At 43.7% G+C, this 27,077-nt stretch overlaps 1 protein-coding gene across 1 annotated transcript in view; it reads right to left on the bottom strand.

The window, feature by feature from the left end:
- LOC126237532 (clusterin-associated protein 1) overlaps positions 1–27,077 on the bottom strand; it is a 161,199-nt gene that overhangs the window by 51,682 nt on the left and 82,440 nt on the right. The window contains exon 6 of the mRNA XM_049947715.1: positions 17,168–17,318. Within this exon, the coding sequence (XP_049803672.1) occupies positions 17,168–17,318 (151 nt within the window). The remainder of the gene's footprint in view (positions 1–17,167; positions 17,319–27,077) is intronic.

Genomic DNA, 27,077 nt, shown 5'->3' with positions numbered 1-27,077 from the left:
CTCTTTGTGGGACTGAAAGCCACGAACGTTCCACTGGCAGAGAGTCACGACGAGGAAGAGATGTAGGGGTGTCACCTCGGCAGCTGCCGAGTGACGGGCGGTGAAGAGTCACTACTACAGGGCACAGAAGCAGGAGGATCCTGCTCCACAGGGTCCACAGAAGCATAGGCTCGCTCGTGCAGTCGGTCTGTGGAGTCCAGCACTGAAAAACAGTAGGTGGTGCGCACCGGCGACACGGTGGCCGTCGAACAGGATCTTCGAGTCGGCAAAGGAGAAGACCGTTTGCCTTTGGTGCGCTTCCTCGAGCCTTTCCGGTTAGAGGAAGACTTGCATGTTGTTTGGCTGGAGGGACAATGGAAGTCTTCACGGGAGTACTTCTTCTGTCCTTTCCGGCCTACCGGTCGTGTAGCTGGTGGCTTCGCCCCTCGAGACGAGAGTTTGACATCTTGTTGCACTGCCGGATGCTACCTTGACACTGTGCGATTTCACAACCTCAGAGCCGAATTGGAGGTCGCACGTCTGCGTGGCCACATCCTTTATGGAGCGAGGGGTAACAAGAACAGAACTGGAGATACGAAATGGTAATGTAATTGGTTCCCATTTGTAAAGAACTCTCCAAACTGAATGAGTATAAAGAGACTCACCTGCATAGCGCTGATTTATGACAGAGATGTTTCTGGACATGCTTGGCACAACAGATGTCTAAGAGTTGCAGTTAGCAATAATATGTTATGATTACCTTGCATCATGTTGTTCCTTGAATGTGATAGAACCAACTATTTGTAAATGAAATGTAAGAAACCTATATGTGGGTGTTTAGTAAAATTATGAAGCATAAATATGATTATATCATTTAGAAGAAAGAGCCAACACATACACAGTGAATGTAAAGTCGAAAAGTGGAATAACCTTGTTAACTTGTCTTCATATCTGTACTCAGGGGTATAGCAACAATAATATAGTTACCTGTCAACTGATAAAAGGGGAAACAGTACTCAATAACTCTTAACAAAAATAAAGTAAGCTAAGCAGAGGGTCTCCACAAATTTCATGATTATGTTATGCATTACACATGGTACAAAATGAAACAAACTCAATGAAATGAGAATTTAAAACTAACGTACACTAAACAGATAGGGAGCATATATAATTAAGAACAAGATAACAAAAGATATGTATTATTAAAGAAATTGCACCAAAATTTTTCTTTTGAAAGAGTAGTGGGTATGCACTAGAGAATATTCAAACTAAAGGAGGTCATTATCTTTGTGAGGAAATGAAGAATTCCTAGGTTTAACTGAAAGGAAGACAGTGTGAGGTACATTGTAAAACGGATTTAAATGAAAAATACTTAAACAGGTGTTCTGCAGAAAATTCACCCAGAAATAAAAAGGAGTGAAAGAATGTTTTAATATATAATAATAAACAGGAGAGCCACACACTTGCACACATTTGTGGACATGAATGAAAATTATATGCACGGAATTAGAGAGAATTTTATGGGTAAACATTAGTGTTAATTAATAATTAATGAATTGCCAGCTGTTTTTGGTAAGTTAAGCTGGAAAACTTTCATGACATCTTTCATCTCAGTTGGATGATATAAGATGTGACATGTCAAATTTGGTGAAAAGATGCTCGTGAGATTTGAAGAAAGCTTATTTTCCTGGCAGTTGAGTTTTGGACATCACACTGTGAGACGAATGGCTTGTGATATGTGCAGGTTTTACAGGTTGCGATGAAAGACATGAGTGTATCACGTCTACAAGGCAGTATGGCAAGTTAGCGTCTCAATCTGTTGGTGGGGCTGCTTGAAGTCATGGCTTGGAGATGTTTTGCAGCCACAGAGAAAAAGGTTTTCACAACAACAATGAAAAGAATGAGACAACCAAAACTCTGCAGAGGATTGGAAAACAGTATACTGCTTGACATTTTATTTTATTTTAGTATATAAGGTTATTTTGGCTTTATTGCCAATTCTCTGCATAATGTCCTACTGTGACATAATATATGCTGGAGGTCCCATAATGAAGAAAGCAAAAATCTAATTAACTGCTAGCTGAATCTTGTTTGAAGATGTAAACATCAGCAAATTTTAATAACATATTTTGAAGACTGTGAAAAAAATGGCACTTTTCCAGCTTACAACACAGGCCTTTCACCAGAAGGCACCAGAAAACCAATGGTAGCATTACATAAATGCTCCTCTCGTGTAGAGCCCATAACCCAGATGTCAACAAGGGGATTTCCTGAATCAACTGTTCTGAATATCATTGATAAATTCCTGGCATAGTCAAGTTCCCAAAAGGTAAGCGATTAAACTGGTACAATCCAAAGGGGACATTGAGTACCGAGAAAGTCTGAGAAGCTGCATCTGATGGAAATTTAAGGTATGAATCGCATAAGTCAATGTGTGAAAAATGCAGGCTCCCCGATGAATTTGCCAAAACTCCTCTGGCCAAGGAATTGGATATGAATCCGTGTCACAAACTGCAAGTCGACTGCCTGTTTAAAATCACCACCAAGGTACAGGACTTCTGAATCACCACTAAAGGGTTGGCCCACAGACTCGACAAAATAGGAGTAATGAGACCCAGATCCTGACATCACTGTAAGTCAGCCTTGACTTGAGTGTGCATGGAGAAGGGAAGGGGTGACAAAATTAGGCACTGAAGGTTTGAGCGAGATGTGTGCCTTGAAATCTTCTGCCTGGCCCAAGGAATTCTCAAAGATCTGGTTGTATGACCGCAATAAGGAATCCAGACCTTCAATTATCTGGAAGCCAAAAACAAAAAAAGTGTCTAACACAAAGATATTTTGTGCCAATGGGTTACTGCCCACTAATAATGTAAGGTGTCATTCCACATTCTTATAACAAGCAAGGAAGAAAAATTGTGCCCCTCCCCCATAGTATCCCCTCTCCCCTCCCCTGAAGGAATAAACTGTTTACTATAAGAAACAACTTGAACTGGCAGCCGTTGCAATGCTGGGCAGCTCACGAGTCATACATATCTACATTAATGAAGCTGAACACTGTTCCCCTGCCTACTTGAAATTCAACTGGTTGTCCATCCACTAGCAATGTAAGCAAACTACAGAAGGGTGATACATGAAAGAGGGTCACTTCGCAGACTGCCCCAGAGTCCAGTGATGAACAACCTGCAACTTGCCAACTGTCACAAATGGTGGCCAAATGTCCAGAAGGAGAGCAATGTCGAGAACTCTAAAAATGCCACGGTCAGGAATTACGATGGCACGATCTACTCAAACTTACTGAGTTTGACGCAGGTGAAAAGTCAGCTCCGTGATGTCACTGTACCGGAATCGTCAACTGCATCAACAAACGATGATTCTGTGGGAAGGAAGGCTACCTGGGAAACACAGTGAGGCACCAGGAGCTGTTTACCACGCACAAGTAATAGTGCCACATGCCAATTATGAAAAAGGGGGCTATTGCCACCACCGTAAGCTTGGGAAGTGCCACACCCGAGGGAATATAGGCTAAAAAAAGGTTGGACAAGGTCAATACCACAGTTTGGACTTAAGGATCAGATGTTAATCAGACAACCACATCCCATACTAGCGAATCTGCATATGAGTTAGCACATTTGGGACACTCAAAACAACACACTACTGCATAAGCTGCCAACAAATTTCACCAGGCCCAGGGAAGGGCTTCAAATCTTGCCCAACTCCATGTAACCCACCATTTCTGGACAATAATAAGACAGTTCTGTCAATTAGACTGACAATACAGTGCAGCAAGAACTGGTGCAGATAATTATCTCATCTTTCTGCAGGCTCAACAAAACCAGCAAACACCCTCAGTTGCGGGGAAGAGAATTTCACAGCGAGTGCACAGCCCATCACCTGCATGCTTGTTTAGCAATGCCTGTATCTGCTCGTGCTGCTTCTGCTGCTGCTCCTTCTCACCCTGGTGTGTGTATGATCTACTTTTCTATTTTAACCTATCTCTCCTTCCTACACAAGCTAGGAACTAATAGTTGTGAAAGTTAGGGTAGTTTCTTGTATTTTTATTAAGAATTTCACCTCCTAAATGTAATTAGTTTCTGCTAGCAATTCCATCTTCTAATTTTGCAATTTCCCTCTTTTCATGCATTCATGTACATAGCACGGGACAAATGATTGCTTAAACACCTTGTCTGTGCTGTAGTTCATCAAATTTCATCCTCACAATGCCCACAGGAATAAGATATATAAAATATTTCTAGATTCATCATTTAAAGTTGGTTATATAACTTTCAAAGTATGTTTTCTTGGGATAGTTTGCATTTGTCTTCAAGCATCTGCCAGTTCAGTTCTTTCAGGACCTTCATGATACTCTCCCATGGGTTGAACAAACCTGTGACCATTGCTGCCCTTCTCTGTATCCATTCAATATTACCTGTTAATTCTATCTGGTATGTGTTCTACATAATTGAGCAATATCCTACAATATTCTAGGATGGATTGCATAAATGTTTAGTATGCAGACACCTTTGTAGACTGGATGAGATTCCCTAGTATTCTACCAATGAACCGCAGTCTGACAGAGACTATGTCATGATTCCATTTCAGGTCCCTACAAAGTGTTACACCCAGGTATTTGTGTGAATGGACTAATTCCAACTGTGATTCACTGATATTACAGTCACAGGAAACTACCTTTCTTGCCCCCCCTCCCCTCGCCCCCTTTCCTGAAGTGCCCAATTTTGCTTTTCTGAATATTTAATTCTTTGCACCACTTTGACACCTTATCAAAATCTGACTGAATATTTGTGCAGCTGCTTTCAGAAGCTGCTTTATTACAGATAACTGCATTGTCTGTGAAAACTCTCAGGTAGCTATTACTATTGTCCACAAGGTCATTAACTTTTACAACATTAATATCGAGGTTTGCAACTACACTTTCCATGGACGCACCCCTAAAGTTGCTTCTACACGTGTTGATAGCTGTCCTTCTGATATATCTTAATGTATCCTCCCTGTCAAGAAATCTTGATCCATTCATAAATTTCACTTGATACCCCATACGATTGGAATTTTGATAATAAGTGTAGATATGGCACTGAGTCAAATGATTTATGGAAATCAAGGAATACTGCAAACACATGACTACCATGATCTGTGTCTTTCACTATGTCATTGAAAAAATTGCAAGTGGGCTTCATGTGATGTATGTTTTGGAATCTGTTCTAGTTGCCATGGAGGAAGTCACTAAACAGGGGCATTGCTAAGAGCTTTGCCACCCTAGGAGAGAACTGAAAAATGATGCCTCCCCCTTCCCTCAACCACCAGCAGCACAACAATGAAAATCTCTAATTATACTTTTCATTGAAAATCTCTAATTATACTTTTCATCATTAAACTAAGATGACAAGGTGTTCTCATTTTCTGAGGAAAGTCCTAAATTTTCATGCTTTGTCCTCAATTCGGTTAGAACTGAATGAAGACAACAAACATCCCCAGTTTCTTATTTTTTGTGCTCAATTTTTAAACAAGACAGATAATGTGTTTAAGAAAAGACAATGTAGTTCTTTTCACATGCTGAGAGTCTGAGATACTCAGAGACAGACAGACAGACACCAACTCATTTTTATATCTGAATATGATGAACTGGATTTACTTTTTACACATGTTGAAAGAGAAGTACAAAACCTAACTTGTGAATATGTGATTGATTATCCACAGGAAACAACAGTAGAATTAAAAACATCAATAGAACCACTCAATACAACTGGCACTTAACAAATGATCTGCAGAGACACAGACAAATTGAGGGACTGAGGGGTCGCAACATAATCGCAAGCCAGTGCACATACCCCATTCCAGCACTTGACAGAGATGACTTGATTCACATTCGTTTTTGTTTCGTACTCAGTAGCAGCTGCTTTAGTTTTGAAGTAGATAGAAACAATATGTTTACTTTTGTCAAAGTAGGAGAAGACTGATTAAATAACTGTTCCATATGTTTTTGAAAACAATTCAGTGTTGCAATTTTTCCTCTTTTTTCATTTTTTCTGCTTATTTGCTCAATGGTTTTGCTATCTGATCTGTTTGGTTTTGTCTGTTCAAGCTCCTAAAATTTTGCCACCTTGTTTTGCCTAATGGTAAAAAAGGCCCTGCTAGTTTTGCCTAATGGTAAAAATGGCCCTGCATTCTGTTTGACATACCTCATTATGTTTAACGTCAGAATATACTCTAAGATTCTACAAGGAATGGGTGTCAAGGGTACTGAACAGTAGTTCTGTGGATAACTTCTGCTGCCCTTTCTTCCAACTGCTGGGCACAGGTTTTTGTTCAAGGGATCTATGGTAGGATTTAACTAATTCACAAACGCGGTACAGAATCTGATCAGGATTCCATTTGTTCAGTTTTAACAATTTCACCTGTTTCTCAATGTCCCTAATAGTAATAACTATTTCACACATCTTTTCAGTAAGAGAATTAAATTGAGGCAATAATCCTGGGTTTTCCTTTCTAAAGTCTTCCAAAAATTCACCCAATAAACCAAATTCGACCACTCACCTCTGCTGCTACCATCCTTATGTGCTCGTTCCATTTACTATTACGCCTAGATATTCAATTAAAGTGACTGAATTGTATTTGAACATCACAGGATTGTTTGTCCTCCTCATCCACACCAACTTGCATTTTCAACATTCAGGAGCTAGCTGCCTTTCATCACAACAACTAGAAATAGTCACCTTGTACCCTCCTACTGTCTCTCAACAACAACACCTTCCCTTATACCACAGCATCATCACCAAACAGCTGCAGATTGTTGCTCACCCTGTCCATCAATTTCAGTTCTTGTCTCATCTGTGAGACACTAACTTCGGGGTACCACTAACAGCCTTTACATACTATTGGTATTTCTTTAGGTTTTGTGAAATATCTTTCGACAATATTCTGCTATGATAGTCTTTGTAGAATTTGTGAATTGCTCTGTTGACAGCCAAATGCATTTAATTCAGCACCTCTCCATCTGTAGCCCTGTGCTTTGTTTTGCACCTATTACTCGGCAGTCTCTTTTTCTTTAGAAATTTCTTTACGGTGCCATAGGGTGGTGGAGTTTCGGGTTCCGCTGGATAGGTCAGGAGTCCACTACACGCAGCAAGCGGCTACACGGGTAGCAGGGGTTGTGTGGCGTGGACTGGGCGGTTTTTTAGGTTAGATGGCCTCGGGCAAGTACAGAAAGGGCAACAGCCTCAAAGGGTGCGGAGCAAAGTCAGGACATGCGGGGACCAAGCAGCAATCGGTATTGTAATTGTAAACTGTCGAAGCTGCGTTGGTAAAGTACCGGAACTTCAAGCGCTGATAGAAAGCACCGAAGCTGAAATCGTTATAGGTACAGAGAGCTGGCTGAAGCCAGAGATAAATTCTGCCGAAATTTTTACAGAGGTACAGACGGTGTTTAGGAAGGATAGATTGCATGCAACCGGTGGTGGAGTGTTTGTCGCTGTTAGTAGTAGTTTATCCTGTAGTGAAGTAGAAGTGGATAGTTCCTGTGAATTATTATGGGTGGAGGTTACACTCAACAACCGAGCTGGGTTAATAATTGGCTCCTTTTACCGACCTCCCGACTCAGCAGCGATAGTGGCAGAACAACTGAGAGAAAATTTGGAATACATTTCGCATAAATTTCCTCAGCATGTTATAGTCTTAGGTGGAGATTTCAATTTACCAGATATAGACTGGGACACTCAGATGTTTAGGACGGGTGGTAGGGACAGAGCATCGAGTGACATTATACTGAGTGCACTATCCGAAAATTACCTCGAGCAATTAAACAGAGAACCGACTCGTGGAGATAACATCTTGGACCTACTGATAACAAACAGACCCGAACTTCTCGACTCTGTAAGTGCAGAACAGGGAATCAGTGATCATAAGGCCGTTGTAGCATCCCTGAATATGGAAGTTAATAGGAATATAAAAAAAGGGAGGAAGGTTTATCTGTTTAGCAAGAGTAATAGAAGGCAGATTTCAGACCACCTAACAGATCAAAATGAAAATTTCTGTTCCGACACTGATAATGTTGAGTGTTTATGGAAAAAGTTCAAGGCAATCGTAAAATGCGTTTTAGACAGGTACGTGCCGAGTAAAACTGTGAGGGACGGGAAAAACCCACCGTGGTACAACAACAAAGTTAGGAAACTACTGCGAAAGCAAAGAGAGCTTCACTCCAAGTTTAAACGCAGCCAAAACCTCTCAGACAAACAGAAGCTAAGCGATGTCAAAGTTAGCGTAAGGAGGGCTATGCGAGAAGCGTTCAGTGAATTCGAAAGTAAAATTCTATGTACAGACTTGACAGAAAATCCTAGGAAGTTCTGGTCTTACGTTAAATCAGTAAGTGGCTCGAAACAGCATATCCAGACACTCCGGGATGATGATGGCATTGAAACAGAGGATGACACGCGTAAAGCTGAAATACTAAACACCTTTTTCCAAAGCTGTTTCACAGAGGAAGACCGCACTGCAGTTCCTTCTCTAAATCCTCGCACAAACGAAAAAATGGCTGACATCGAAATAAGTGTCCAAGGAATAGAAAAGCAACTGCAATCACTCAACAGAGGAAAGTCCACTGGACCTGACGGGATACCAATTCGATTCTACACAGAGTACGCGAAAGAACTTGCCCCCCTTCTAACAGCCGTGTACCGCAAGTCTCTAGAGGAACGGAGGCTTCCAAATGATTGGAAAAGAGCACAGGTAGTCCCAGTCTTCAAGAAGGGTCGTCGAGCAGATGCGCGAAACTATAGACCTATATCTCTGACGTCGATCTGTTGTAGAATTTTAGAACATGTTTTTTGCTCGAGTATCATGTCGTGTTTGGAAACCCAGAATCTACTATGTAGGAATCAACATGGATTCCGGAAACAGCGATCGTGTGAGACCCAACTCGCGTTATTTGTTCATGAGACCCAGAAAATATTAGATACAGGCTCCCAGGTAGATGCTATTTCTCTTGACTTCCGGAAGGCGTTCGATACAGTTCCGCACTGTCGCCTGATAAACAAAGTAAGAGCCTACGGAATATCAGACCAGCTGTGTGGCTGGATTGAAGATTTTTTAGCAAACAGAACACAGCATGTTGTTATCAATGGAGAGACGTCTACAGACGTTAAGGTAACCTCTGGCGTGCCACAGGGAAGTGTTATGGGACCATTGCTTTTCACAATATATATAAATGACCTAGTAGATAGTGTCGGAAGTTCCATGCGGCTTTTCGCGGATGATGCTGTAGTATACAGAGAAGTTGCAGCATTAGAAAATTGTAGCGAAATGCAGGAAGATCTGCAGCGGATAGGCACTTGGTGCAGGGAGTGGCAACTGTCCCTTAACATAGACAAATGTAATGTATTGCGAATTCATAGAAAGAAGGATCCTTTATTGTATGATTATTATAGCGGAACAAACACTGGTAGCAGTTACTTCTGTAAAATATCTGGGAGTATGCGTGCGGAACGATTTGAAGTGGAATGATCATATAAAATTAATTGTTGGTAAGGCGGGTACCAGGTTGAGATTCATTGGGAGAGTGCTTAGAAAATGTAGTCCATCAACAAAGGAGGTGGCTTACAAAACACTCGTTCGACCTATACTTGAGTATTGCTCATCAGTGTGGGATCCGTACCAGATCGGGTTGACGGAGGAGATAGAGAAGATCCAAAGAAGAGCGGCGCGTTTCGTCACAGGGTTATTTGGTAACCGTGATAGCGTTACGGAGATGTTTAATAAACTCAAGTGGCAGACTCTGCAAGAGAGGCGCTCTGCATCGCGGTGTAGCTTGCTCGCCAGGTTTCGAGAGGGTGCGTTTCTGGATGAGGTATCGAGTATATTGCTTCCCCCTACTTATACCTCCCGAGGAGATCACGAATGTAAAATTAGAGAGATTAGAGCGCGCACGGAGGCTTTCCGACAGTCGTTCTTCCCGCGAACCATACGCGACTGGAACAGGAAAGGGAGGTAATGACAGTGGCACGTAAAGTGCCCTCCGCCACACACCGTTGGGTGGCTTGCGGAGTATGAATGTAGATGTAGATGTAGATGTATACCGTGCTGGGTCCCTACTTTTATGAACTGTTCTACTAGACACATATTTCTTCAGTGCATGGATAACTATTCCTTTCAACTTGAGCCATAGTTTCTCTACATGCTCCAGTCCTAATCTGAAAGTTTCAGGTTCCTCACAGAAATACAATACTACTATTCTTCATCTGGTTTACTAATATATCTTTCTCTGTAGTTTGGTAATCATTTCTGCTAGAACTGCCTCATAGGTCACTGATAGCAGTTTTTGATGTGTACATCATAAAAAGAGGTAAGGTCTCTTTGTTGCCATTAGATACAACACATTTCCATCACGAGTGGCATTCCAAACCATCTGTTCTCAGCGGTTTTCAGGGAAGGCATATAGTAATATTTCACAGGATATCTTTTCATGCCTACCACTAACAAAACTGTAATTATCCCAATTGATTATTGGATGGTTAACGTCTCCTTCAATAAATGCACTGTGATTGGGAATTTCTGCACTAGTGAACTGAGGCTTTCAATTACATCAAGAGTCAAGTCTGGTGGTCGATAGAAAAATCTCTCTATAATTTTATGCCTGCTCGTGATACGCAGTCTTGCCCAAACAATCTTGCACGCTGCTTCAATTTCTGCCTCAGTAGATTTGAGTTACTTGTCTTCTATGACGGGTACACTATCTCTTTTTCCCATTTGCAAATTGTTAAATACACTCCTGGAAATTGAAATAAGAACACCGTGAATTCATTGTCCCAGGAAGGGGAAACTTTATTGACACATTCCTGGGGTCAGATACATCACATGATCACACTGACAGAACCACAGGCACATAGACGCAGGCAACAGAGCATGCACAATGTCGGCACTACTACAGTGTATATCCACCTTTCGCAGCAATGCAGGCTGCTATTCTCCCATGGAGACGATCGTAGAGATGCTGGATGTAGTCCTGTGGAACGGCTTGCCATGCCATTTCCACCTGGCGCCTCAGTTGGACCAGCGTTCGTGCTGGACGTGCAGACCGCGTGAGACGACGCTTCATCCAGTCCCAAACATGCTCAATGGGGGACAGATCCGGAGATCTTGCTGGCCAGGGTAGTTGACTTACACCTTCTAGAGCACGTTGGGTGGCACGGGATACATGCGGACGTGCATTGTCCTGTTGGAACAGCAAGTTCCCTTGCCGGTCTAGGAATGGTAGAACGATGGGTTCGATGACGGTTTGGATGTACCGTGCACTATTCAGTGTCCCCTCGACGATCACCAGTGGTGTACCGCCAGTGTAGGAGATCGCTCCCCACACCATGATGCCGGGTGTTGGCCCTGTGTGCCTCGGTCGTATGCAGTCCTGATTGTGGCGCTCACCTGCACGGCGCCAAACACGCATACGACCATCACTGGCACCAAGGCAGAAGCGACTCTCATCGCTGAAGACGACACGTCTCCATTCGTCCCTCCATTCACGCCTGTCGCGACACCACTGGAGGCGGGCTGCACGATGTTGGGGCGTGAGCGGAAGATGGCCTAACGGTGTGCGGGACCATAGCCCAGCTTCATGGAGACAGTTGCGAATGGTCCTCGCCGATACCCCAGGAGCAACAGTGTCCCTAATTTGCTGGGAAGTGGCGGTGCGGTCCCCTACGGCACTGCGTAGGATCCTACGGTCTTGGCGTGCATCCGTGCGTCGCTGCGGTCCGGTCCCAGGTCGACGGGCACGTGAACCTTCCGCCGACCACTGGCGACAACATCGATGTACTGTGGAGACCTCACGCCCCACGTGTTGAGCAATTCGGCGGTACGTCCACCCGGCCTCCCGCATGCCCACTATACGCCCTCGCTCAAAGTCCGTCAACTGCACATACGGTTCACGTCCACGCTGTCGCGGCATGCTACCAGTGTTAAAGACTGCGATGGAGCTCCGTATGCCACGGCAAACTGGCTGACACTGACGGCGGCGGTGCACAAATGCTGCGCAGCTAGCGCCATTCGACGGCCAACACTGCAGTTCCTGGTGTGTCCGCTGTGCCGTGCGTGTGATCATTGCTTGTACAGCCCTCTCGCAGTGTCCGGAGCAAGTATGGTGGGTCTGACACACCGGTGTCAATGTGTTCTTTTTTCCATTTCCAGGAGTGTATATACTTAAATTTTCCCCGAAAATCTCAATGCTGTCATCTATAATTTTAATCAGATTTCTGTTCACTGCTTTTTACAAATGCTTCAAGCTCAAGCACTTTATTGTGAATACTTCATCAGTTAACTGCTAGGATTTTAATACTTTAACCTGTGCGGGACAGTTCTTTGGATATTACACTGATCCTTCTGGGCCTCCTATTGTTATCATTATGTGGACTGGATGGATAATCACGAAATCGTTTTGTGCACACTACACACAGTCAGCTACCTGAGTAGCAGCCTCTGCTGTGTAGTAAACACCTAACCCACCTAGGGGGACCCTCAAGTTCTCAACCCAATGTTGCAAGTCTAGGAAGTCACAGCCTAGTTCATCATGGAACATTATCAGCCTCTGATTCAAGCCTTCCAGTTGACTCAGAACCAAGAGGGTCTCAATCAGTTCTGGGAACAATGCTGCAAATTGTGAGCTTTGTTTGAACTCTGAGCAAGGCTTGTATTCTCAACCTCCTCTGGTAGTTGCTGGAATGATCCAAATATGACCTTTGATCCCAGACAACAGGCACAGTTTGCTCCAAAGTGTGCCAAATCTTGCAGTTGGTTGCATCCTGACCTCTCAATGGCTGCCAGAATAGTCTCTTCAGCAAGCTGAATGAGGCTGCCAGTCACATGCACTCAGTGCCTGAGTGCACATGGAATTCCTTTCCATCCATTGCTGCCATTTCTCTGGGGGGGGGGGGGGGGGGGTCTCATTATTCACCATATGTCTGAACTGCTGATGATTAATAGACAACTACCCTTTGGTTTTTGCCTCCCCTTGACATGAGACGCAGCATGTTTCCCAACAGATAAAGTGAGTGACAGTGGCTCAGTTTCAGATTCAGTGGAAGAGAGCACATTTAACTTGTTGGTTTGGGGGGGATGGGTGTAACATCCACAGCTGACAGCTACTGCTGTATATGTATGACTATCTGTCAAACTTTCAGTTTAAGGCATGCGAGTCAAATGTGCAGAGTGTATAGTATAGCTTCCTAATTTAGTATTATAAATTAAATTAGTTTTATAATATGACTGTATGAATGTTATATGTATTATCATATATTTATTATTTTAGCTTTATCTTTCTGTACCCATTACCTAATACCTAAACTGACTTGTGTTATCTAAGGCACAAAACACTATTGTAGGTATGTGGACCAATAACACTACAATACAGAACAATATTTGCTGAAGCCTTGGTCATCTGCAGGTCATGTAAGACTGATACATTCAAAACTATGTACCCCAAACTTGCCTCTGCAAGCCTCAGTACAAAAGGCATCATACAACAAAAATAATATGTACCAGAAATCTCATTAAAAACTTCACCAATATTAAAATCCAGTAAATTATGATGTCTCCATATACACTGTTATGAGAATATAACCATCTTTATACTGTAATTGAACTTATGGACGAAGCTCATTGTATAAGAAAATACTGAACGGCTAATAAAGATTACCATTCTTATTATTCTTAAAACTTTCAATGCCACCAATACTCTCAATAGCTTCTCAGCAAACAATAGCCATGTTAAGCTACCCCACACTATGGCTAAATTTATAATCCTTTATAAGGAAAAATTCAAAATACTAAATGGAAAAACACAAGGACCATCCAGAACAGCATGGGAAGCAATGCCTTTCACCTTATTTTATTTTTCTCCTGGGCCCTAGTACTGATTTTAGTATTATCAATCGTTGTGTAAACAGTAGCACATGAACGCCAAACGTGCTCGAAATGACCCATCTCTCTGAGTCGTTCAAAGCAGTTGCCTGTGCAGCAACCCAATCAAGACTGGCAGCACAACTGAAGACAGCCACGGTTATATGCTAAGTGATCAAAAGTGTCCAAACATCTGGCTGAAAATTACTTACAAGTTTGTGGCGCCCTTCATCAGTAATGCTGGAATTCAGTGTGGTGTTGTTCCACCCTTAGCTTTGATGATAGCTTCCACTCTTGTAGGCATACGTTCAATCAGGTGCTGGAAGGTTTCTTGGGAAATGGCAGCCCATTCTTCACGGAGTGCTACAATGAGGAGAGGTATCGATGTCGGTCAGTGAGGTCTGGCACGAAGTCGGCGAACCAAAACATCCCAAAGGTTTTCTACAGGACTCTGTGCAGGCCAGTCCATTACAGGGATATTACTGTCGTGTAACCACTCCACCACAGGCTGTGCATTATGAACAGGTGCTCGATCATGTTAAAAGATGCAGTCGCCCTCCCTGAATTGCTCTTCAACAGTGGGATGCAAGAAGGTGCTTAAAACATCAATGTAGGCCTGTGCTGTGATAGTGCCACGCAAAACAACAAGGGGTGCAAGCCCCTCCATGAAAAACATGATCACACCATAACATCACCGCCTCTGAATTTTACTGTTGGCACTACACACGCTGGCAGATGACATTCACCGGGCATCCCACACCCTGTCATTGTGTACCACGATTCATCACTCCGTACAATGTTTATCACCTGTTCAATTGTCCAATGTTTACACTCCTTACACCAAGTGATGTGCCGTTTGGCATTTACTGGCACGATGTGTGGATTACGAGCAGCCGCTTGACCGTGAATCCGAGTTTTCTCACCTTCCGCCTAAATGTCATAGTACTTGCATTGGATTCTGATGCAGTTTGGAAGTCCTGTGAAGTGGTCTGGATAGATATCTCCATATTACACATTGTGACCCTCTTCAACTGTGGGCTATCTCTATCAGTCAACAGAAGAGGTCGGCCTGTACGCTTTTGTGCTGTACGTGTCCCTTCACATTTCCGCTTCACTATCACATCAGAAACAGTGGACCTAGGGATGTTTAGGAGTGTGAAACTCTTACATACAAACATATGTCATAAGTGACATCCAATCACCTGACCACATTCAAAGTCTGTGAGTTCTACAGAGCAGCCCATTCTGCTCTTTCACTATGTCTAATGGCTACTGCGGTCGCTGATACGGAGTACCTGGCAGCAGGTGGCAGCACACTGCACCTAATATGAAAAACATATGTTTTTCGGGGTGTCAGGATACGTTTGATCACACAGTGTATATGCTCGGTATTATCAAAACCACAAGCTTAGCAGCGGAAACTGTATGGCAGTAGGTGGCAGCACAATACACCTAATATGAAAAACGTATGTTTTTGGGGGTGTCAGGATACTTTTGATCACATAGTGTATGTACTCAGTATTATCAAAACTGCAAACTTATCAGCAGTGAAAACTGTATGCCCTGAAATCTGACCACAAGTATGCAAACTACACTACTATATGGCCCAGAGTTGCACATGCACAAATCACAGGCTGTGACTCATAAATGCACAGGGGTGCCTCACACAGAGGGCATCCCAGGGTGCTCCTGAGAGCTACAATGCCAAGAATCACTTCTCTGTCTTGGTCATCTGCAGCTCACATACGACTGATAAATTCAAAACTAAAGAATGTCTGGCTGCTGAGGCCAGGCTGCCTGGCCTCAAGGCCAAGGACAGTGGTAATGTGTGTGAGAGTTGTGCTTGTGCGAATAAGTGTCTGTTTTCTACTTCGGAAGAAAGCCCTCTTGGCCAAAAGCCTAAATGTATAGCAGTCTTCTGACTGTGCCTGTCTGCAGCCCAATGTCTCCTTTACATGGTGAGTAGCAGTCTACCCTTTTCACAATATTGTTGTTATTCCATCCTGGACTTTACTTAGTTCTCATAGCACACAGATAAATGTGATTCTGGGATAAAATTAGTGTACTCATTTCAACATTAAGGAACCTGTGGCAGATAAACAACAACTAAAGTATTTAGCTCAAGTGCAGAAACAGCAACTCTTCCAAAGCACCATATTTTCTGCTAATTTTATTACTTTCATTTCAATCTTAGAATGCACAAATAGTCTGCCGTAGCTGAATGACACAGAACTGGACGCACGACGTGCAACAATAAAGTAATGAGACTGATTTTCTCTGCAAGATGTGGCAACCCTGCAGGGTTGCATAGGCACAATATCTTTGACCACGGTCTATAAGCTGCATCTAGTCCAAGCAGCACATCGATGCAACTGCTCAGTCGTGAGTTGTGCAGTAATAAGTTAACACGTGTTTGTGTCTCTCGTCATGGAAATGGAACCGCATAATATTGCACAATGGCATGCCATTTCTTTTTGCATTAAACTGGGTGAAAATGTGATGACAACTTCCCCGGTAAACATCAGAAGGCTTTTGGAGAGGAGGTTATGTCATGAGCTCAAGTTTTTCGTTGGTATAAAATGTTTAGTGAAGGCAGAACAAATGTTGAAGACGAAGATCACAGTGGACGACCATCGACCTCATGGACGGATGTCAACTTGGCCAGGGCGTGTGAACTCGTATGATCTGATCGAAGATTATCCGTGAAAATGATTGCAGAAGAACTGAACATCAATCGAGAAATGGTTTGTTTAATAATAACTAAAGATATTGGTATGAGAAACATTTGTGCAAAAATGGTCCCCAAAAATCTCACACCACAACAGCAAGAAACCCGGAAAAATGTGGCAGCCGATCTGTTATTGCAAATGGAAATCAACCCAGAATTGCTGAGCCGTGTTATCACTGGTGATGAAAGATGGTTTTTTCAGTACGATCCAGAGACAAAATGCCAAAGTTCGCAATGGTGCCCAAAGGGATCATCCAGACCAAAAAAAGCTCATATGTCAAAGTCAGAAGTGAAATTCATGCTTGTGTGTGTCTTTGATTCCTAGGGAATTGTTCATAAAGAGTGGGTGCCTCCAGGACAAACAGTTAACCAATATTACTAAAAAGAAATTTTAGAAAGACTTCGTAAAAGAGTTCACAGTCAGGAGGGTGAATTCTAGTGACATGAATGGTGACAAGTTCATAAATTCCTTTAACAATTTTTCTTAATGTGCTATGAACAGAACATTGGATGTTGCCAGTGTAGGTAGCTCTTCAACAGACACATTTTTTATCTACACATTTGTACCTGTTGCTCTTCCATGCGTTCCTGTTCTGCAAGCTCAGTGTCTTCTTGTTGCTGTTCCAAATAGGCTAAGCTGCGAAACCGTACCACATAGTCTGTATAGAGGTCGCGCAGCACTGCCTCTAAGTGTTCAAACTCCTCCATGAAAGCAGGTCTGTAGTGAACAGAACAGTAATGTTGGTAACAGTCGGATAAGAAAAGAACAAACATGGTAGCAAGCAATATAAGTAGCTGATAAATGTCACTCCATAGAGGAAATCTTGTCATTCACAAGAGGAATGATCAGGCAGGAGACATTAAATCAATCCACAAGATATGAGAGGTACACTTATCAGCCACTGCTGACAATTGTCACAGAGAAATAGACTTCTCCCGCATATCCTACTTAGCCACTGGCATTATATGATTCTTGGCAGTATAAAGGTTATTATCCTCCACTAGTCAGTGTCTTGCCAGTATGGTACTCCACAGTTACATAAAATTGTCAGAACAGCGGAGAAACAGTGCACAAAATACAAGCAGCCTACAAGACTGAGACAACCTAATAAATAGGCCACTGTGAATCACAGCCTGTTACTAAAGACACATCACAGACTATGATGGTGATGACAAAGCCATTGCATTTCTAGGATTCAACAATCAATAAATCATGGTAACCCTTCAATGTCAAAAATCAGGATACAGTTTTTACATCTCTCTAGACCATATTCCCGAAAGAAGAGAAGAGCCAGCCTTCACATAACAATGATTAATGTGAAATTAACATTGCAGAGTGAAGGTCCAGAAATAAGATGGCCTGGGGAACTTGCAGGGGCTGGACACAACAACATCAAATAAAATGTGATGTAATAAAGCAAATTTGGTCTGTAACCTCTGATCATTTGCTGCAACATGTAAAAGGAATAAGGAAATCTAAAACTTTTTGGTAATTGCCTATGGCATAGAGCAGGAAATTTGAGATTTCCATGTACTGAATAATAATTAAAAAATGTATTTTACCAGCCACCTTTTCTATAACTTACCTGAATACATGGTTTCTGGGTTTGCTAATCCTCTTTGTCAATCTAACAAACTACTGGCACGGTGAGTAAGCATCAGCATTGAGCACTAAGCATATAATTCATAAGAAGGTAATTTAGTTAATACATAATAATTAGTAACCCTCAAAAGGTATCATGATCCATAATTGCCTGCAGTTGTCAACTCCTTTGTTTATTTTTGGTGCTGTTGTACAATTTCAGTTTAAGGCAATTTAAATTACACTAAAAGCAAATTATGACATGGTGTAAATGTAGACAAGGAAAAAAAATTCCCAGATTTTTCACAAATTTCCTGATTAAAAATATGTTTTTCCCTGGGTGAAAATACTTATTCTTCCAGGTTAAAGTACACTTTCTCCACATCAAGTGACAGTATTCTTTCCCTCAGAACTGTAAAACTTATCAGCCCTTCGAATGGTAAATTTTCACCGGCACAGAACTTCCCGGCACTATAGGGAATCAAACCCAACAAAAAATAATACATTTTGGAAAGATATTTGATGTGCAGCAACATATACACTGCATATTTTCGTATTACAAAAGTACAGGGTGTTTATAAATGAATATTGGGGTTTTAATGCTTTATAATATTTATTACATTAAACTTACAGATATAAATGATATGTCAAATGAAAGAGCAACTCAAACAATTGTGTTTGGCACAAGTGCACATGCGCAGTGTGCAATGTTTCCGCTGCAATCTGCTAAATAGCGGTAGTGGTGAAGATGGTGACTAGTGAACAGAAAGCATTTTGTGTTTTGCAGTTTGCAGAGACCAAATCTGTAGTTACTGTGCAATGTGCATTCCAGCTGAAGTTCAATTGTGATCCTCCAAGTGATAATAACATTCGTAGATGGTATCATCAATTTCAAGATACCAGCTGTCTTTGTAAAGCGAAGAGCACAGGACAACCAAGAGTTAGTGAAGAGACTGTTGAGCGAGTGAGAGAGTCGTTCATTCATAGCCCGAAGAAATTAGTCCGGAAGGCTAGTCGTGTCGACTGTTTGGAAAGTTTTAAGAAAACGCAGACAACTATGTCTTTACCATTTACAGTTATTATAGGCTCTAAAGTCAGCAGACCTGTATTACGTGCCAACTTCGCATACAAAATGTTATTTCATGATGATGAAGATTTTTCTGGATCATGTAGTCTTCAGTGATGAATCGACCTTTCACCTTAGTGGACATGTTAACACTCACAATGTGCACATCTGGGAGTCATAAAATCCTCACGAGGTGGTACAAATGCAGTGAGATTCCCTAAATTGACTGTTTTTTGTGCCGTATCCCAGTGGAAAGTTTATGGGCCTTTCTTTTTTAGTGAACCTACTGTATGTTGTAACGTCAAGTTAAACAAATATAATTCAGAATGACACAACACATAAGTCACAGAGTAAGTTGACAAGCAAGACATGTGTACACGTTAGCATTCAAATGAGCACTGAGTCCCAGTCTAGTGGCCGCTGCTCGGCTGGCCGCTTAGGTGGCGCAGCTGCTGCATGGCTGGCAGACAGCGCCGCACGTAGAGGACGCGCATAATTGCGCGGCGGCGCTTTGAATGATCGGCGAGTCACAACACTTTTCCCCCCTTTGAAATTGTTGCACTGGTCTTGACGGAGGTGTCCTGGAAATGGCTAACGTCCATAGGCATTGTTTGACTTGCCGTAAAGTCTCGAGGAGGAGGCTTCCCGTATGGACGGAAGTGTCCCCGATGATAATGGGTCGAGATGACAGGAGACGTAGGAGTCGAATCTGCTGGGGCCCCGTGCACCAATCTGCCCGTTGCGGCAAGTCCAGTTGATATGACAGGAGACATGGGTGATGTGTCGGCGTCCGTTGGAGGAGGAGGCGAGTAGATTTGCTCTGACAGAGGATGGTCATCCGGTTCCTGCATGGGCACGTCTCTTGGTGGCGTCCATTCCTGTGCTGGCATCGCGATGACGGTGAGAGGGCGGCGTTGAGAGATCCCGAGCATCAGGTAAAGCCGAAAGTGGTGTTGCGGCATTTGGAACAGGCGTTGCCGACACACGAGCATCAGGTAGAGCCGAAAGTGGTGTAGCGGCTTTTGGAACAGGCGTTGCCGGCACACGAGGCCGAAGCTGGTCCGAATGACGCACTGAAACACCTGTGTCCATCTGTATTTCATACAGGCATCTGCCGCGGTGTCGTAAGATGCGGCCCGGGCTCCATTTTGGCCGCCTGCCATATCCCCGTACTCAGACGAGGTCGTCGGCGGTGAACCGGCCAAGTGAAGGCACCCGCGGCCGTGAGGTGGAAGGTCGCAGAAGATGAAGTAGCGTGCGGGGCTGTCGGCCATGTAAGAGCTCAGCCGGGCTGTGGTCGCCCATGGGAGTGAAACGGTAAGACGTCAGAAACTGGAGAAGCGCATCATCAGCAGCAGAAGAAGTCAGAAGTTTCCGCATCTGAGCCTTAAATGTGCGGACCAGTTGTTCAGCCTCACCGTTGGATTGTGGATGGAACGGCGGGGCCGTGACATGCATAACGCCATGACGAGCACAAAAATCTGCAAATTTGGAAGAGGCAAATTGCGGACCATTGTCAGTAACAAGAGTAGAGGGGAGGCCTTCCAAAGAAAAAATGTAAACGAGAGCACTGGTGGTTGCCGCGGTGGTAGGCGACGTGCAACGGACAATGAAAGGAAAGTTAGAGTATGCGTCAATTACAAGGAGCCAATAAGTACCTAAAAAGGGTCCCGCAAAGTCACCATGAATGCGCTCCCAGGACTTCTCAGGCGAAGGCCACGGTGACAAAGATGACTTCGGGGCAGCAGCCTGTGACGCACAAAGGCCGCAGGCAGCAACCATGTGTGCTATTTCAGAGTCGATGCCAGGCCAGTACACATGATGGCACGCCAGAGACTTTGTGCGAGACACACCCCAGTGCCCTTGGTGAAGGAGGCGCAAGACAGAAGCACGCAAAGACGCAGGTACCACGACATGCAGCGAAGCATTGTCAGTGGAGAGGAGGGTAACACCATCCCTAGCCATGAGGCGGTAGCGCAAAGCGTAGCAGTTCCGCAACGGATGAGAAGTCTTAGCGGACGGGTGATCTGGCCAACCCTTCTGAATACAGCGTAAAACCCGGGAGAGGGTAGGGTCAGAACTCGTAGCAGCCGCCAGCCTGTCCCCAGTGATGGGGAACCCATCCACAGCCCGCTGTTCGGCAACATCCAGGTGGAAACACAAAAGTTCGTCCCTATCGAATGCCTGATCAGGACCCATGGGAAGGCGAGACAGTGCATCAGCATTTGCATGTTGAGCCGTTGGCCAGAAATGAATCTCATAATTGAAACGAGACAAGTAAAGAGCCCAACACTGAAGGCGGTGTGCAGCCTTCTCGGGAAGTGACGGTGATGGATGAAACAAGGAAACAAGTGGTTTGTGATCCATAACAAGATGAAATTTTGAGCCATAGAGAAAAACACCAAACTTATGAAGAGCATAAATAATGGTCAAAGCTTCTTTTTCAATTTGAGAATACTTTTGTTGGGCATCCGTGAGCGTTTTGGAGGTATAAGCAATGGGTTGTTCCGAACTGTCAGAAAAACGGTGCGCAAGGACTGCACTGACCCCGTATTGAGAGGCGTCTGTGGCAAGAACAAGATGTTGGCCAGGTCGATAAGTAGCCAGGCACGGGGCCTGTTTCAGCATAGTCTTCAATTTCTGGAAAGCCGCATCGCTTGATGCGGAGCAGTGAAAAGGCACGTTTGTATGCAACAGGCAATGCAACGGCTGAGCCACCGAAGCCGCAGACGGTAAAAACTTGTGATAGTATTTTCCCCAAAAAGGCCTGCAGTTCCTTAACAGATGTAGGGCGAGGAAGGGCATCGATTGCAGCAACAGTTTGCTGAAGTGGACGAATACCCTCCCGAGAGAGTTGAAACCCCAAGTACGTGATAGATGCCTGAAAAAATTGTGATTTCTGAAGATTACACTTAAGACCGGCGGTCTGTAAGACATGAAAAAGTGTGCGGAGATTTTGAAGATGTTCTTCAGTGGTGGAGCCAGTGACAACAATGTCGTCCATGTAATTGATACACCCAGGGACAGGGAGCAATAATTGTTCCAAGAATCGCTGAAAGAGAGCAGGGGTGCTAGCAACCCCGAATGGCAAGCGTTGGTATTGATAGAGGCCGAAAGGCGTGTTAAGGACCAGAAACCGCCAGGAAGCAGCGTCGAGAGGAAGTTGATGATAAGCTTCTGACAGGTTAATTTTGGAAAAATACTGGCCTCCAGCAAGTTTAGTGAACAGTTCTTCAGGACGGGGCATAGGGTAAGTGTCGATGAGGCATTGAGCATTTACAGTGGCTTTGAAATCGCCACAGAGACGAATATCACTATTTGGCTTAGCAATGACAACGACAGGAGAGGACCACTCACTGGAAGTGACAGGAAGCAAGACCCCTGAAGTAGTGAGACGATCCAGCTCCCGTTTTACCCGATCACGAAGGGCCACAGAAATGGGCCGAGCCCGAAAAAACTTAGGCCGAGCAGTGGGTTTGAGCGTGATATGAGCTTCAAATTCGTTTGCACGGCCTAACCCAGGAGAAAAAAGGGACGAAAATGTCGTCGACAAGGAATCCAGTTGAGCATAAGGAATAGCATCAGCGACAATATTGATAAAGTCATCTATGGAGAACCCAAAAACGCGAAAGGCATCGAGACCAAAAAGATTTTCTGCATTTCTCTGGTCGACCACAAATATGGGAACAGTGCGAACGACGGATTTGTAAGATACCTCAGCATTAAACTGTCCCAAGAGAGAAATCTTCTGTTTATTGTACGTCCGTAATTGCCGAGTGACAGGTGACAGGAGTGGAGAACCCAACTGAAGATACGTCTGAGAATTAATTATAGTGGCAGCAGAACCGGTATCCACTTGCATGCGAACATCTCGACCAGGGATTTGGACAGTGAGGAATAACTTCCCTGAAAGGGAAGAAGTGCAATTGACAGACAACACAGAATCAGAATCAGCGTCATGTTCATGATCATCATGTATGCGGTCGGATTTGCAAACGGAAGACACATGACCTTTCTTTTTGCAATTGTGACACACAGCCCAACGTTGGGGACAATCCTCGCGTGAATGTTTCGTAAAACACCGCGGTCATGAAGGAAGTTGCAGGGGGTTTTGCTGCAGTTTCTTAGCGGGTTGTTTACGGCTAGGCCGAGGTTGCGCTTGGGAGCATACTGCGGCCACGTCGGCCGGCGGGGACGCGCCGCACGCGTCGTCAACAGCGCACAGAGGTTGTATTTCCCCGACATCACCCCACGCCTCTATTTGCGCCCCAGTGGTGCGAGAAATTTCAAAAGACTGCACAATGGACAGAACTTCATCTAGAGTCGGATTTGCCAACTGAAGGGCACGTTGCCAAACTTCTTTGTCGGGCGCCGACCGGATAATAGCATCCCGTACCATGGAATCGGCGTAGGATTCTTTGTGAATGTCAGTAACAAATTGACACTTTCGACTGAGGCCGTGAAGTTCAGCAGCCCAAGTGCGATAGGATTGATGTGGCTGTTTTTGACAACGATAAAAGGCAACACGAGAGGCTACCACATGCGTACGCTTTTGAAAATACATGGACAGAACTGAGCACATTTCAGCAAATGAGAAAGATGCAGAATCCTTCAAAGGAGCCAATTGCGACAACAACCGATACATTTGAGGTGAAATCCAGGAAAGGAACAGAGACTTACATGGTTGTTCGTCCGTGACATGAAATGCCAAGAAGTGCTGTCGAAGACGTTTTTCATAATCAGACCAGTCTTCCGCCGTCTCGTCGTAAGGAGGAAAAGGAGGTACAGCCCACGACGAGAAACGCCCCGCATTTGACGCCGCGACGAAATCGCGAATCGCCGCTGTTAGAAGCGTTTGCTGTTCAAGGAGATTTTGCAATAGTTGCTCGACAGTAGCCATGGAACCCTGTGGGTCAACGGTGAAAAGGAAAAATCCACTACCTCGTCGCCAATTGTTATAACGCCAAGTTTAACAAATATATTTCAGAACGACACAACACATATAAGTCACACCACTGCTCGGCTGGCCGCTTAGGTGGCGCAGCTGCTGCATGGCTGGCAGACAGCGCCGCACGTAAAGGACGCGCATAATTGCGCGGCGGCGCTTTGAATGATCGGCGAGTCACAACACTGTAACTGGCACTTCTTACCTTGATACACTAGGCAATGGCTCTTCCCTCAGTTGGAAGAAGATGAGCCAGAGAACTTCATTTTCCAGCGAGATGGTGCAACACCTCACTGGCATAGCGAAGTACGCGATTGGTTGAAATTCACTGTACCCAAGCACTAGATAGGCCATAAGGGGCCCAATGACAGGACTTGCTTTGCATGGCCTCCACATTCACTCGACCTACATGCAATTTTTTCCTTTGGGGCTTCATCAAGGATTGTGTGTACATGCCTCCACTACCAGCAGACCTGCCTGAATTAAGAAACCGGATTGAAGCAGCTGTTGCTACAATCACTGAAGACACACTAATCAATGTTAGGGAAGAACTCGGCTATAGAGTAAATGTATGCCGTGTGACAAACAGTGCTCACATTGAACTTTTATAAGGTTCTTGGGAAAACTGTTTGAGCTGCTCTCTCATTTGACATATTATTTATAACTGTAAGTTTAATAAAATAAATATTATAAAGCATTAAAACTCCGATATTCATTTATAAACACCCTGCATAAATACGAATTCCACCAAACACAGCACATTAGTTTCCAAAGCACTGAAATCAAGACTGTGATGTGTTTCTGTAACCAATTGTAGCTCATGTTACATTATCTCACCAGCCAATGACAGCCGATGTTCAGAGCATAAGACACTTGATGTAGTCAGCCAATAGTAATATCACGGATAAGTAGCACAAACACACAAATAGGAAAAGTTCATGGTTTCACAGTTTAAATTAATATACATATAGTATAGCTACAAGAAAAGTTATGGTTTCATACACAATATTGGTCTTTTTTAGCATATGTCACCCCTTTAAGATCTATCAAACACAAAAGTGCTGGTAAAGTTTGAAATAAGCATCAATGGCTGGTCTTCTGGGCCCAAAATTTTTCTATGTGGCTGGTCCTCAAAGTGTTATGGTTTGAATGAGAGTCAAAGACTCTATGATCTAAGAAATTCATTGCACCGTCTCATACGTAATGTAATTCATCTTGTGCAAAAGGAAATTTACTTTGAAAGTAATGCTTCTTAAACCATTCACAAATTTTCCCGCGACCTGTTAGAAAGAGGTTAATTTGAGCAGCTGCCAGAGAGTGCCGGAAGACAGGCGCACGAGCACGTGCAGCTATGATGATGTAAAAAACGCACACTTGGTGTTTACTCTGCTCGTACACCTTTCATCGCATTTCTGTTTGGAATATCGTAAGTAGATGGACATCACACGACCATGGGTAGCAGTGTTATGAAGCATTTCCAATCACATTTACATCCACATAGCACTGGAAGAAGCTAGTAAGATAGAATACAAATTTCTTGGGGGGAAAAAAAAATGTTTGTATACACCTGAACTATGAACAATAAGGTTTTCATGACTTTATCAAATTGTATAAAAATTAACAAGATTACTAGTGAAACCTAGAAACTGTGTAACTGGTAGTTTATATTCTACTCCAGGAGTGTCACTGTACTGTATTTGGCAACTCGGTCAAATCCTTTCAGCCATTTCATTGGGTTCACCAGCATCAATGGAAAACACTGATTGCTGCCTGATGTGCAGCTGACTTACTACTGGCTTGGAATCAATTGGTGCCCTGAATGTATGAATTCTGGCTCCTGCCCAAGTAGTCAAGGGCTTTTACTTTGGCTAACTGGAGCCACTGTGGTATAAAAGTTTTGAAGTACCCAGCATCTCCACCAAACAACACTGAGTTGTAACCTCCAAGTCCAAATCCGAAAGCTGGATCAGTGAAGTAACACACTTTGCAGTGAAGGCACAATTATAAAGAAAACCAAGGTACAACCAGAAGATAACTGGTCTCCCAGACGGAGAATGGAGTTATTTATACAGACACAGAATATTCCAGAGATACAAATATTATAAATATAATATATTTCAAAAATCTACCAGAAATGAAAAATAACATGTAACGACTAGTGGTCAGGTTTGAACAAGCAACCTACAGCACGCCAGCCAGTTACACTAGCCACACCCGTGGCACCAGAACTCGTGACATTGCTCTCTCTCCTGGGAAAACTGACCCACAGTTTCAGAAGTCCTCATACAGAACTCTTGAACTAGATCTCGCCACTGCCCCTCTATATGGCGGCATTGGTGGAACCTCACATTTTGGTTGTTATGTTACATCCTCTTCACTGTGACGAGCGTTGACAGTAGCTTAGTGTCATCAACAAATAATTGTGCTCAGCTACCACTCCAGACAATGCAGGGAAGGAAGCTACTACTGAACTGTCAATGCAAAATAACTGGAGCCAGGAACAATGTCACCAAGTAATAGCCATTCTGCTCTCCATTTTCAGAGCCAAGTGGCTCACGATAAGACAAATACAAATACTGGGGACCATCTACCAACTAGCCAGCATCGACACAGAGTCTCCAGCTGAATGACAGATACTCTGGGAGGATGCTGCAAGTTGACATCGTCGAACCTTCGGAGAGTCTTTGGTCCTAGTCTGTAGTCCTTGTGAAGAATAAGGAGAACACGTGCCATTTGTGCATTGATTACCGATGAATGAATAAAATAAAAAAGATGTTTGTCCACTGCCGAGCACTGACGACACCTCGGACTGCTCGAAAGGAGCAAAGTATTTTTCTACAATGGACATGAAAACAGGCTACTGCCAAATCGAGGTTGATCTGCT

Source organism: Schistocerca nitens, chromosome 2 (genome assembly GCF_023898315.1).
Source record: "Schistocerca nitens isolate TAMUIC-IGC-003100 chromosome 2, iqSchNite1.1, whole genome shotgun sequence".
Lineage (NCBI taxonomy): Eukaryota > Metazoa > Arthropoda > Insecta > Orthoptera > Acrididae > Schistocerca > Schistocerca nitens.
This window is presented reverse-complemented; position numbering and strand designations above follow the sequence as displayed.